The following is a 13662-nucleotide window of genomic DNA, read 5'->3' on the forward strand; positions in this document are numbered from 1 at the left end:
ATTCCAGCTGGGACTAGCCACACAGGATGTGTCCGATAAGGACACCCCTGTTGATCTCGACCCGCAGCTGCTATCCATACCAACACAAGTGCCAACCCAGACAGAACAATCCCAATCGGTCAAACAAAGTCAAGTGACAGAAAACACAGAAGGTACTGATTATTTTGTTTTTACATTGCTTCATCTTTATTTCCCATCTGTTTATTTTGTTAGTTGTGTATTGTTTAATGTTTTTTAATTGAACAATCCCTGCAAGCATTATTAGTGTTTTGATTAAATCTTATATAAGCCAAGTTTCCCTCTGTTTTAATGTAATCATAATGAATATTGGATAAATATATGTAGGATGAATATATTTAGTATATCAAATAAAACAGCTTTAGCAGTTGAAAATCAAACTTTTGAATAATTTTAAATACCACAGGGGCGTTTCCTCTGAGGAGGCAAGGTAGGCAGTGTCTCCTCAAAAAATTGGATGAGACAAAAATTCATTACCAAAAATTAAAACTGTCCAACAGCTACACCAGCAGGTAAAGTTACAGTCTCTCTCGCCTCCCCCTGAGCCCATTGAGTTTTAACAGATGCCCTAAAGTTTGCAGTGGGTTTGTTGGGGAGTAACTGAGAATGAATGAGGGAAAGTCATGTGAGAGGAGGCAATGTCTCCATCACTATTTGATTGGCTATGACTGGTTATGTTCGGCTGTGATTGGTTCATGTGATAAATCCCGCCTCTTGTGTTCGTGCGCCTTCTGCATTCGCGTTTCTGTCTGAATAAACAATATAATGGCGTTAATGGGAAGACTTATTTTTAAAAAAGTAAGTAAACAAGATATAACCACTTTGTCAAATCAAAATCAAACTTCAAATGGCCTGAAAATATGGTCTGTGGGTTTTTTTTAAGTGAGCAATCAGTTTTTTTTTTAAATTAAAGGTACATCTCCGTGTATATGACCAGTGTTTACTGAGCTCTGATGACTAATGATCTCTGATGACTAATGAAAATAAGTTTATTATTTATCAGTTCATAAATAAAATATGTGTTTAAATAAAATATTTTTTTGAAATTGTTACTGCCTTGAGATATTAAATGTAAAATGCTTAAAAACAATAAACTGATTAAATTTATACTTGGTTTTATACATCTAGTTAAATAAATAAATAATACTACCAGTCAAAAGTTTTTGAACAGTAAGATTTTAATTGTTTTTAAAGAAGTCTCTGCTGCTCACCAAGCTTGCATTTATTTGATCCAAAGTACAGCAATAACAGTAAAATTTAAAATTTAAAATAAATGTTTTCTATTTGAATATATTTTAAAATGTAATTTATTCCTGTGAGTTCAAAGCTGAATTTTAGCATCATTACTCCAGTCACATGATCCTTCAGAAATCATTCTGATATTCTGATTTGCTGCTCAAAAAACATTTATTATCATTATTACGTTGAAAACAGCTGAGTATAATTTATTCAGGTTTCTTTGATGAATAGAAAGTTAAGAAGAACAGCATTTATCTGAAATAAAAATTAAAGCGTCCTAGCTAAATAAAATTTCTTTCCCAAAAAAAAAATGTTTTTGAATAGCATAGTGTATAATGTTACAAAATGTTTGGAGAGCCGAAGAGAATTAATTAAAACACATTAAAAATCTTACTGTTAAAAAACATTTAACCGGTAGTGTATATATCACACTATAAAACACAAATATGATAAATCTAAAACAGGAGGCATGAAATATTAGAACTATTTTGGTCACATCCAGCTATAATGACTGCAAAGCCAAGAGCAAAGACTCTTGCAGCAGTCTTGACCTTGCCAGACACAGAGAGCCTACTACGTCACCACCATCTGTAGGTTTGCCAGTCACAAAACACAAAGGCCAACAACGCAAGCTCTCCCCTCAAGCGGAAGAGTAGATCTGTCACACCCCCAGTGTCTATTGTCTGGTCGCTGCACTTGCGAGAGTGTGACAGCTTCTGCTATAATTAGGGGTGAGGGTCTGAGCTCCGCTGTTCTCGGTGGGACGTGAGAATAAAGGTGGACGCACTCTGGCTGTCTGGCAGGTGTGTCGGAGGCCTAACCTCAGACGTTAAATTATGAATGATGATAAACTGCTCTTTTATGAACGGAAATGGCTTGAGGCATCAAAGCACTTGAATCGTAAATCATGTCATGTTTTTAATTGTATCATGCTGACTTCAGATAATTTCACGGCGCATTCATAAAAGTTTTAACATGTCTTTTGTCTTAGATCAAAAGCATTTAGTGGTTTTTCATGAGTGGGACTAAAAAGCATGTACTTTGATTGGGTATTTCCATTCTAGATGGGTTAGTCTCACGGAATTGATCAAAGTGGGATAAGTCTTCTATTTATAGCAGAAAACTACCCAGCTAACAAAAAATTGTTGTAAGACTCCATTGTGTTTGACTCCCAGCTGCTGAATGTGGCACATGAGTGGTGTTGTATATCTTACGAACTATACATGCACCCTAGGTCCCTGAGGAACTCAAGACCCCTCTTATCGAAACATTTGTGTCTGCTCTAAATGTGATATAATCTTGCAGCTAATGCAGGGTGGACACATACAATAGTGTAGATTTGCAATTTTACTTTCTGACGTTTAATTCACGAAGTGGAGTTTTAATACATGTTTATACTATAAATAAAAGTCTGCGATCATAAGCAGGTTTTGCATTTATAAAACAGTGTAATTCTCTTTGAAGTCCATGTGAAGCAGAAGTTGTAACCGACTTCAGTATTGTAACGTCAGTGAAACTGAATATTGCATGAGAAAAAATAAAGAACGGGGCTTGATTTTAGCACACCTCCTTGCAATCTCTAGCTCACAGCAGACTGACGGTTAAAGAGGAGTGGTTAAATTTTAAGATTTTGACTAAAGATTATGAAGACAAACAATTTTTTTCCTGTGGATTCATTTGCATGGATCAATTGTTTCAAAAGTTTCAATGTGCTCTGTTCCACTAATACAAAAAAATTGGCATAGGTTTGAACCCTGCGTGTATAAACTAAAAATTATAGTACCATAGCTATATCATTGGGATACTAGTATCTCTACACTGTAAACAATAAAAAACACAATTTGTTGAGTCAGCTTAAAATAATTTGTTACCCTGCTGCCTTAAAATTTTAAGTTCAGTCAACTAAAATAAGTTTATTCAACTTGAAATATTAAGTTGTGCTAAGTAACAACTTAGATATTTGTGTTTGCTAAACTTAACAGATGGGTAAGTATCTCAGCTGCCTTAAAATTTTACGTTGATTCAACTCAAATACAGTGCCCTCCACTAATATTGGCACCCTAGGTAAATATGAGCAAAGACGGCTATGAAAATAATTCTGCCTTGTTTATCTTTATGATCTTACATTCAAAAAATTCACAAAATGCTAACCTTTCATTGAAGTAAAACAATTAAAAGTGGGGGGGGAAACTTACATTATGAAATAAATGGTTTTCTCATGTTGGGCACAATTATTGGCACCCTTAGAAATTATAATGAGTAAAATATCTCTGAAATATATTCCCATTCATATTTGCATTTATTTAGCACACTAGAATGACTAGGAGTATGATATTGTCCAGCAATAACTTCCTGTTTCACAGGATTATAAATATGAGAAGCACAAAGGCCAAATTTCCTTAATCATCCATCACAAGGAATAAAACCAAATAATATTGTTCTGATGTGCAGAACAAGATTGTTGAGCTTTACAGAATAGAAAGTGGCTGTAAGAAAAGAGCTAAGGGATTGAAAATCCCAATTTCCATCATTAGGACAATAATTAAGAATTCCAATCAACTAAAGATGTTACAAATCTGCCTGGAAAAGGATGCGTGTCTATATCGTCCTAATGCATGGTGAGGAGGAGAGTTTAAGTGTCCAAAGACTCTCCAAGGATCACAGTAGGAGAATTGCAGAGATAAGTTGAGTCTTGGGGTCAAAAGACTAAAAAAAGACTAAAAAAAAATTCAAACTGCCCCTATGTCACCACATGTTGTTCAGGAGGGTTTTAAGAAAAATCCTCCTTGCTTGTCCAAAAACAAACTCCAGCATATTCAGTTGTCAGACACAACTTGAATTTCAGATGGGAATGGCTTCTGTGGTCAGATGAAACTAAAAAAAAAGAGCTTTCTGGAAGCAAACACTCAAGATAGGTTTGGTACAAAAAGTACCCCATGTCCACGGTTAAATATACTGCTGTATCTTTAATGTTGTGGGCTTATTTTCCTGCCAGAGGTCCTGGACATCTTGTTCAGATACATGGCATCATGGATTCTAGCAAATACCAACAGATAAAAAATGTAAACCTGACTGCATCTGTTAGAAGTTCTATAATGAGCTGTGGTTGGATCTTCCATCAGAACAATGATCTAAATCAAACATCGAAATCAACACAAAAATGTGTCACTGAGCATAAAATGAAGCTTCTGCCATGGCCTAACCTGAACCCTATAGAAAATGCGTGAGGTGAACTGAAGAGAAGAAGCACCAGCATGGAGCTGGGAAACTAAAGGATCTGAAGAGTTTCTGTTTGAAGGAATAGTCTCTGATCTCTTGTCAGATGTTCTCCAAACTCTTTGGCATTAAAGGAGAAAACTCAGAGCTGTCATCCTGAATAAAGGACGTCGCAATAATTGGGTGCCAATAATTGTGGTCAACATGAACTACAGAAAAGCATTTATTTCATAATGAGATTTTCCCCCTGCTTTCCATGGTTTTACTTAAATGATAGGTTAGAATATTGTGAATTTTCTGAATGTAAGATCATAAAGATAAACAAAGCAGAATTATTTTCATAGCCGTCTTTGCTCATATTTACCTAGGGTGCCAATATTAGTGGAGGGCACTGTATCTAAGCTGTCACTTAGTATAATTTAACATTTCAAGTTGAATACAGTTGAAACATTTTTTGAGTTGACTGAACTTAAAATTTTAAGGCAGCCAGGTTACAAATTATTTTAAGTTGACTCAATAAATTGTTTTTTACTGTGTATACTGTATATGGTCCACTCTATGGAAAACTGTTGTCCCACAACCAAAAAAAGCATTTAAGTATTCAAATTTTAGATGTTTACTAAGATTTTTTTATTACCTTTTGAAACCCACAATAATATTTAAAATATCAGTAAGCTAAATATATATGAAATCATCAATTATTTTGTACTTTCAGTTGGGAGGTGGCTGTCCTGAACCCTAACACCAAAATTTCAACTTATGAAAATGATATTGAAATCATTTTTGCATTTTAATCCATTCTTGTTTTTAAAAATATCTTTTTGATTTTGTTAGTTCAGATAAAATATTTATTTTGTATCTTTGTAAATTATGAAACTTTATGTAAAAAAATCTGTCCCACATTTTCACGTCACTACCGAAACAGTGTATGTTTTAGTCCATTGGCTGAGACTGTTTTTAACTACACCCCTACATTTATGATCAAGAAATATTCATGTGTCCCCCTCTTGTGTGAGTAGATAGTTCTTATCATTTTGAGGTAAAGGTGTTTAAAAGTATGAAAATTCTGTTGGTACGTTTATCAAATGTCACTACCGAATACAATGTTTTTATAATTAATTATAATTATAACTTTTTTGGGAGTTATTCCATTACATTTAGTTTTTATATGTGTACAACTGCTCAGAACTGCCTTTTACAAAGAAAAATTGGATTCAAAATACAACAAATCTCATAAATCACTTATATCACAAAAATATTGTTACAATTGTAAGTGTTATTGATTTACCTCTGAAAACTTTTTAATAAAATAGAAAAGCTAACTCTTAATAGGCCAATATAACCCTTCTTATTAAATTATATTTTACTGTGTTTCAGTAGTGACAAATTTGGGGAGAGCACAAATATTCCAATACTTTATGAAAATACAAAATAAGAATTAACTACACAATTACTAATAATGTGTACCTTCGATATTATACAATTTGCATACATTTGTGGAAAAATACTTTTTTTTCAAGGCATTTCCAACTATTTTCCAGCTACACTTCGTAAAATTACCTCGTATCTCAAAAAAGTCACTGTTTTCCATTTTCAATCTTATTTTATGTAAAAATATTAACTTTGACAGTCTAATAAAGTAATATTTCAAGAAAGAGATCATTTAGATTTAGATATTGCTTCCTGTTCATTCATTACAGTATAAATGAGAAAATAAAGTCGAACATACTGCAATGTGGCATTCAATGCTGCTAAAGTAGTATGAGTAGTATGCTAGTATGCTATTCCAAAGACAGACATGGAGTACTAGATGCTCTTTCTCTGCCTACGTGCGCCTCTGTCATGGAGCCGCTCACAAGTTTCAGCCAATCACGGAACGGCTCTGTGCTAAATACGACCTGCTATTGGACAGAATTCCAAGCGTGTGTGACCAATCGCAGCTGCGCAATGTTTCCTATTCAGTTCCCCCATACAAAGAGGATTACAGAGTGCGGCCCCGTTGCTCACATTGAGGGAATCGGTTAGAACAAACAAATCCACGCACACAAAAAAGTTTGGATCGGATCATTTGCTGTCCTGCTTTGTATATAACACCAGTGGATTATGGAAGTGTACTCGGAAGCGTTGGAATGCTAAATTCACTTTAGTGTTTTCCTCGTTTGGCGTTTCAAAGTGTAAGTAAAGTGCGTGAGCGGAACAAAGGCGTGTGCTGTTGACAATCACCAGGACGCCTGTGCGTGAGCGTTTGTCTGAGTGTGAAACCCTGCCAAATGTTCGGGATATAAAGTTACAAAGTTCCTCGCTACTTGTTCTGGGACGGAGGGGTGCGACTTGGTCTTTAATATGCCGAGATGTGGTTTGCATGCGAGTGTGAGTGTTTTGAACCGTCTTGAGGAAGCATGGGAATAGTGCTGCTACAGTACAAGCGTAACATTTGGCAGTTTTTCGAAACGGGTAGTGCTAAACAAACTTCTGCTTTTGATCTGGACATTTTTAGGTAGTATTAATAACAGTCGTGTAGCACTTCATAAATCTGTTTACGGTGTGGAGACATTACGGATTAGATAGAAATAACCTGGTGAGTAAGCAGGTGGCTTGAATATGTTTTATTCCAGTTTAACGCGATTGGATGTGAGCAAATAATTAGAGAGTTGTTTATAAATGTGTCATGATTATACATTACAGTGCGCATTAACTCCAACCTTTCACACGTTTTATAAAAACCTTAAGTGACCTATGAGAGTGTCATGGAATACCGTGAATGAGTCGTTCATTTGAGTCGGGTGTTTTCGATGAATCCGTAGAACCGGTTCATAAAACCGTTCTGAACGATTTGAGCACGAACAGTATTGAAGCGTTCGGTGCGGTTAACCAATAACGAGCACTGTAAATGTTTATTACGCATTTCTATAACAGTTTCATCAACCGGCGAAATAGGGTTAATTTTAATAAAACGTACAGAAATGTATTCCTTACAGAAATGTAAATTTCACCATTGTTTTAATGTGCAGATCTAGAGTTTCGAAATCACTAAATTATCAGAACATACTGAAAATGAGACATGAAATCACTATAAACCCCATTATTATTAAAACTTGCTAAATGTAGTAAACTACACGGTGGTATATACCCACACGGGTGTTAAAATGCCACGGCGAGATGTCACGGGGCACGCCATGACGGAACTACGTAAAATTATCACTGAGCCGAATCTTTGAAACGAGCTGTTCTAAAGAACCGATTCGCGGAAATGAGTCGGACCTGCCGTCGGTGTTATGATGTTTCTGATGGATGCCGTTGTGCTTGTGGTCAGCAGGCAGAGTGAATGTGAAGGCAGGTGTGAGTTCACCTCCAGCCATGACCTCTGGCAGCGGCAATAATGCGCCCACGGTGACCGGCAGCGCTCCGCAAAATGGCGAGAGTAAACCGCCACCACAGGCGGTAGTGAAGCCCCAGATCCTAACGCATGTCATCGAGGGATTCGTGATTCAGGAGGGAGCCGAGCCTTTTCCCGTGAGTGCTGGTTGTGTCAGTCCAGTGTTTTGTTTACGTTTGCTGAAATCTGTTTTGGGGTCTCTCATGATAATTTAGTAAAACTATAGAGTTTCAACTACATTTAAGAGATGGTTTTCTTTATTATGCTTATTGCTTAGATATTGTCACTTGTGAAACTAACTTATTTGTGTTAGAAACAGTTGCAGCTGCTCTGTTTGTAATAAAGTAGCAAAAGTAAAAATGTTGTTACAATAGTAAAACGTTTTAGGTATTTTAAACATTACATTCTCTTGCTAGTAATGTTTTGACATCTAAAGTTGGTGGTCATTTTGTCATTTACTAACCCTCATGCCATACAAAACCCATATGACTGATTTTCTGTGAAGTTTTGAATAATGTGCTGATCGTTCATTTTGCATTTAATTACAATCAGTCAGACTGAAGCTGTCAAACCTAAACACACACACACATTTGTAAAATACTGCAAAAATAATTGGAATGTAGTATTCTGTGGACTTTTTAATAATACTTCTGTCACATTTTGTAGCTTGATAGCCCAAGTCCTCATACAAAAATATTTTTAAATATAAATTTTGTCTTTCACAGTAAAAAAAAAAAAAAAGTCATATGGGCTTTGGGTAAACTATTGCTTTAAAATAAAGTCATTGTTAATTAAAAGAGGCACACTTCCCTCTAGTGGACAATGTACCACAGTCATAACTTACACCTGCAGACTTTGTTAGAAGTTTCAAAAGCATTGAGCAAGCACATATCCCATACATGGGTACATTTGAGCATGCTATATATGTCCTTGTGTATTAAACAATGTTTTAATAAACACCTTGTGGCTCTATCCAGGTGGAACGTCCGTCCTTGTTGATTGAGAATTTAAAGAAGCAGAAGCAGCATCAGGCTTATTCAGACCTTGATAAGCGGTCTCAGACCTTTCAAAATGCAGACTCTGAGATGGAGGATCTTTCACAGCAAGGTAAAGGTCACGGCTGAAATGCACCACATGACTCTTGCCACAATTTACAGTATGGACAAGATTCATCTAGTTGCTAAAAGTTAGAGGTAGTCTGCCGATGAGTTGACCGATTTCACAGAAAATCACATAGTGTATGTTGGGCACAGACTCATAATTCCATTCAGTTGGACAACCATGTTTGATATTTTGAACACCTATTATTTTCATCTGTCATGTGTCTACGACAATCTAATGTTTTGTTGTAAGTTAGTGTTTGGATTGAATTGAAAGTCTCTTAGCATGTGATCCTCAGTCGTTTAGTGTCTGATGCCTACTTTCTGCATAAACGTTTACAAAGTGACCAAAAATGTGATGCCTGATGTTTAGTTCACTTCCAGAATAAAACTTTCCTGATAATTTGCTCACCCCAAATGTCATCCAAGATGTTCATGTCTTTATTTTTCAGTTGAAAAGATTAAGGTTTTTGAATGAAAACATTCCAGTATTTTTCTCCATATAGTGGACTTCAATGGTAGCCAACAGGTTGTAAACACAGGTTGGTACTTCTACCCAGTCTTGCGTGACCTTTCTAACGTGACTATGTAATGCATAAAGTCAAGCTAGTGCAAGACGAGCATTTGTGGTTAAAAAGTATAGAAATTTACATTTTGACACATTGTTTTGCTAGATAAGACCCTTATTCCTTGACTGGGATGGTGTTGAGCCCTTTGAAGCTGCAGTGAAACTGCAATTTGGACCTTTAACCCGTTGATCCCCATTGAAGTGTACTATATGGTGAAAAATACTGGAATGTTTTCCTCCAAAACCTTAATTTCTTTTCAACTGAAAAAAGACAGACATAAACATCTTGGATGACATAGGGGGGATGAATAATTTATCAGGAATTTTTTATTCTGAAAATGAACTAATCTTTTAAAATCTGTTCAGATTGTGTAGTGTATTCCATCCTTGATGGATCACTGATGCTCAGACTGTTATCCAATCAGCCATGTAAATTCTTTCATAGAGCGGAGTAATCAAAATGCCGAGCCAATGCTGTCATGTGAATTCTGTGGGAGTGTAGACTTCGCATATAACTTCAAGAGATCCAAGAGGTTTTGTTCTACGGTGTGTGCAAAGAGGTATGTGGATCTTTCTGTACCGTATAAATTATTTTAGACTTGTTCGAGTGGATGTTTGACTTGCTTGTCTTCTCTACCAGGTATAATGTTGGATGCACAAAGCGAATGGGACTTTTCCCAAGAAAATCAACCTCGGAGAACCCAAAGAAACAGAAAGCCTCCAACGCCAATCATCACAACAGCAGCACGGAAGTCAGGAAAAGGGTAATCGCGGTTTTTTCCGGTCTCGTTGCAGTATCCCATTAGGTTTGTCTATGCAGAAATGTGCTTAGTTGTCTCCCTTGCCTTCTCTCGTAGAATCCAAGCGCTCAAACAAACATGGGGGCGTCTTTGTTATCCCCACATCCATCTCATCCAAGTCATGGTGAGTCTAGTCAGTGCTCAGACATGTCCAGCTTCGAAGAGCCCATTTCACCACTGTCCAACTCAAGCTTTGGAGCCCAGAGGCTTCAGAACGAGGAAAGATTTGATCACAGTAGAGAGCTTCCTCTGCTGACGCAGCACTTCCTGGCCAGCGACCCCACCAAGTGGAACGTCGAGGATGTCTATGAATTCATCTGCTCTCTACCAGGTAGTTACCATAATGTTCCAATGCTTTTTTTTTTGGAGTCACAAGTGTTTAAAAGTCACTAAAAATCTCTTTCGCACCAGGCTGCCAGGAGATCGCCGAAGAGTTTCGCTCTCAGGAGATCGACGGCCAAGCCTTGATGCTCCTCAAAGAGGATCATCTCATGAGCACCATGAACATCAAACTGGGCCCAGCACTGAAAATCTTTGCCCGCATCAGTATGCTCAAGGACTCGTAGCCTTTCCCACAGCATTATCTAACTTGGAATGGACTTCCAACACCTCTGCACTGGTTTCCTCATCCCATTGTGGCTTTGGGTACTGGGGATTGCTGCTCCTCAAAACCACAAACTTGTGTATAGTTCTCGTCACAGTCAAACGGTTTCATCCCTAAAGCATGATGATGTGACTCGATTGCGAATTTCTCGTGTGTTCAGCTGTGCCAGGTCTGGGAGGGGGCGACAATCCATCATGTCAGGAAGACAAGCACAAGTACTTTACCATTTGTGCAAACAAATGTTCATCATATGGTAGCATGGAAACAGGTTTACAGTTTATTTACTGTTTTGAACTGGACTTTGTGGTTTGTGACATTGTTGTAGTTCTGGTTCTCATTGTCACAGCAACATGTGATGTTTGGTTAGCTAAGGAAAACTTTGTACCTTTAGCCTTGCAATGTGCCATCATTTGTAGGTAGTAAACTGTTCAGGTTTCTTCATCTCACAGGATGTTTGTCAGCTCACATGCAGTTGCATCAGATTTTGTACTCAAATGTTGCATTTTTGACACAGGGATAACTGGAAATAAAACTTTCTCCAAGACGTGCCTAATATTTTCTAAATAGCCCAAAGATGACTCAAACGTTCATGTTTTTATGTTTAAGTGAAGGCATTTCCAAAACACATTTCCCAGCATTCAGTTTTAAGGACTGCCAGAAGTATCATTCTACATTTAAGTTCACAACCCATTTTGGTATGATCTAATGAATTGGGATCATTTCTCATAAATCACTGTTATCCCAAGCATTAATATGTGCACTCATGTTTGGAAAGCAAGTGCAGCTTGTGTCTCTATTTTTACATTCATCATTTGATCAAATTTCTGTATTTATTGAGAGCAAGTCTCTGATTCTGTTTTATATTTGAAAATAAAACTGAGAAAACACTGTTGTCATATGATTGTTTTTCTATCAAATCAAAGCCTGATCCTCATAACGTAGATTAAAGATGAATTTTAAAAGCTTTGAAACAATATGGTTGTTCGTGTAATTTAAAGAGATAGTTCACCCAAAAATGATGATTCTGTAAATAATAACTCGCCCTCATGTCATTTAAAACCCGTAAGACCTTCACTCATCTTTAAAACAATTTAAGATATTTTTGATGAAATACTAGAGATTTCTCAGCCTGAATAGACAGCAATGCAACTGACACCATCAAGGTCCAGAGATGTAGTAAGAACATAGTTAAAATAGTCCATGTGACATCAGTGCTTCAACTGTAATTGTATGAAGCTACGAGAATACTTTGTGTGCGCAAAGAAAACAAAACAACTTTATTCAATAATTTCTTTTCTTCAGTGGCAGCATTTATTAGGCAGAATTTTCATTTTTGAGTGAACTATTCCTTTAAGTACCACAACTTTTGCTGATGCCTTTAAGTCTTCCTAGGAGGTTCGTAGTTGGGAAGTCTAAGCAGTGTTGCCAGATTGGGCGGGTTGCCGCCCAATTGGGCTTCTTTTGATCGACTTGGACCGGAGAATAACGCATTGGGCGGGTAGACAAAATTTGGGCTGCTTTAAAACAACTAAAAGCCGCCCAATCAGCTGCTTTTTTCTTCGCTTTTATCTTTAGTCATGTTATTTTAATATGTTCGAGCTCAAACTATCACAGTAAAAAAATGTGTAGTGCAGTCATCAACATAATTTAACAGAGACCTGTCAATCAATTTACCATATTTTATGTTGGTGAGATGTGATGACTCCTGAGTGATGGGGTTTTGGCGCTATAAAGGGCAAGATTTTGAATGTGCAGCTATATATTCATTCATTCATTTTATTTGAGTGATTGCGATGGCAAAGTGGCCTAAATATAAGTTACACGATAAAAAGTTTTAGAGTGACTTAAATCTCACAACGTGGATTACACGTAGTGAGAGATGAATAGAAGATTTCTAAGTATAACTGTAACTGAAATAAGAGAACAGTTGAATGATTTAATAAAATCAAAACTGAATATGGGGACTATACGATGCTGTCCTGCATCAGAACATCTTTTAAACAGTCCAGACTACTCTGGTATACTTGGCATTGACAGCTGCTGGACTTGAACAGTTTTAACTGTGCAAAGTTCTGCGTGATGTTCTAAAATGTGTACTTTATGAAATACGTGCTGTAGTTCTGTCTGAAGATAAAGCACAAGACAACGGTAAGCACATTATTGTTGTTAATTGTTATTACTATTATTAAAATATTTCTGGGCATTTTAAGCATATTTTCTGACTCCCTTTAATGCATTTGCCCTGTTTTGATCCATATTCCTGTGAAACTGATTTATCTTTATTTTATTTTGTCATCTTTATTTTTTTTAAGGAGATAAAAATGGTCCTTATCAACCTTGATTGACATGGCAATAAAATTCCATCACATTATTTTGGCAGTAAAAATTTTGGGCTGGTTTTTGTTGAAGTGGGCGGGTTTTGGTGAGCTTTTGGGCTGGAAATCGTCAACCCGATCTGGCAACACTGAGTCTAAGGTGCATTCAAGTCACTTTGCCAGAGCAAGATGGCGGAGCATCGGATCATTTTTTTTTCTTCATTCAATTTATTACGTTCTTGTAAAAAGAATATATTAACATATATTACCATATTTGCACATACTATGGCATTTTGTACATGGAACTTAGTATTACTGCAAATCATAAAAGTAATATTTTATTCATTTCAAATTTACCGCCAATACAGACGCTGCATTCACTGCGTATCACTGACAAGCTTCCTACTCGAAAACCGTTTCCCATGT

General features: G+C 36.6%; 1 protein-coding gene across 6 annotated transcripts in view; it reads left to right on the plus strand.

Annotated features, from left to right (window-relative positions):
* phc2a (polyhomeotic homolog 2a (Drosophila)) overlaps positions 1-11809 on the plus strand; it is a 50439-nt gene extending 38630 nt beyond the window's left edge. For 3 of the 6 annotated variants that reach the window (XM_051096515.1, XM_051096517.1, XM_051096518.1), the window contains 7 exons: positions 8-152; positions 7787-7986; positions 8827-8956; positions 9963-10077; positions 10158-10281; positions 10375-10648; positions 10729-11809. In XM_051096515.1, the coding sequence (XP_050952472.1) occupies positions 8-152; positions 7787-7986; positions 8827-8956; positions 9963-10077; positions 10158-10281; positions 10375-10648; positions 10729-10883 (1143 nt within the window). In that variant the 3' untranslated portion in view covers positions 10884-11809. Of the gene's footprint in view, positions 1-7; positions 153-6426; positions 6648-7786; positions 7987-8826; positions 8957-9962; positions 10078-10157; positions 10282-10374; positions 10649-10728 lie in introns of those variants that run through there. The other 3 variants (XM_051096516.1, XM_051096520.1, XM_051096519.1) reach the window with 3 other exon arrangements.
* The last annotated feature ends 1853 nt before the right edge of the window (positions 11810-13662 follow it).

This window comes from Labeo rohita, chromosome 23 (assembly GCF_022985175.1).
Source record: "Labeo rohita strain BAU-BD-2019 chromosome 23, IGBB_LRoh.1.0, whole genome shotgun sequence".
NCBI lineage: Eukaryota > Metazoa > Chordata > Actinopteri > Cypriniformes > Cyprinidae > Labeo > Labeo rohita.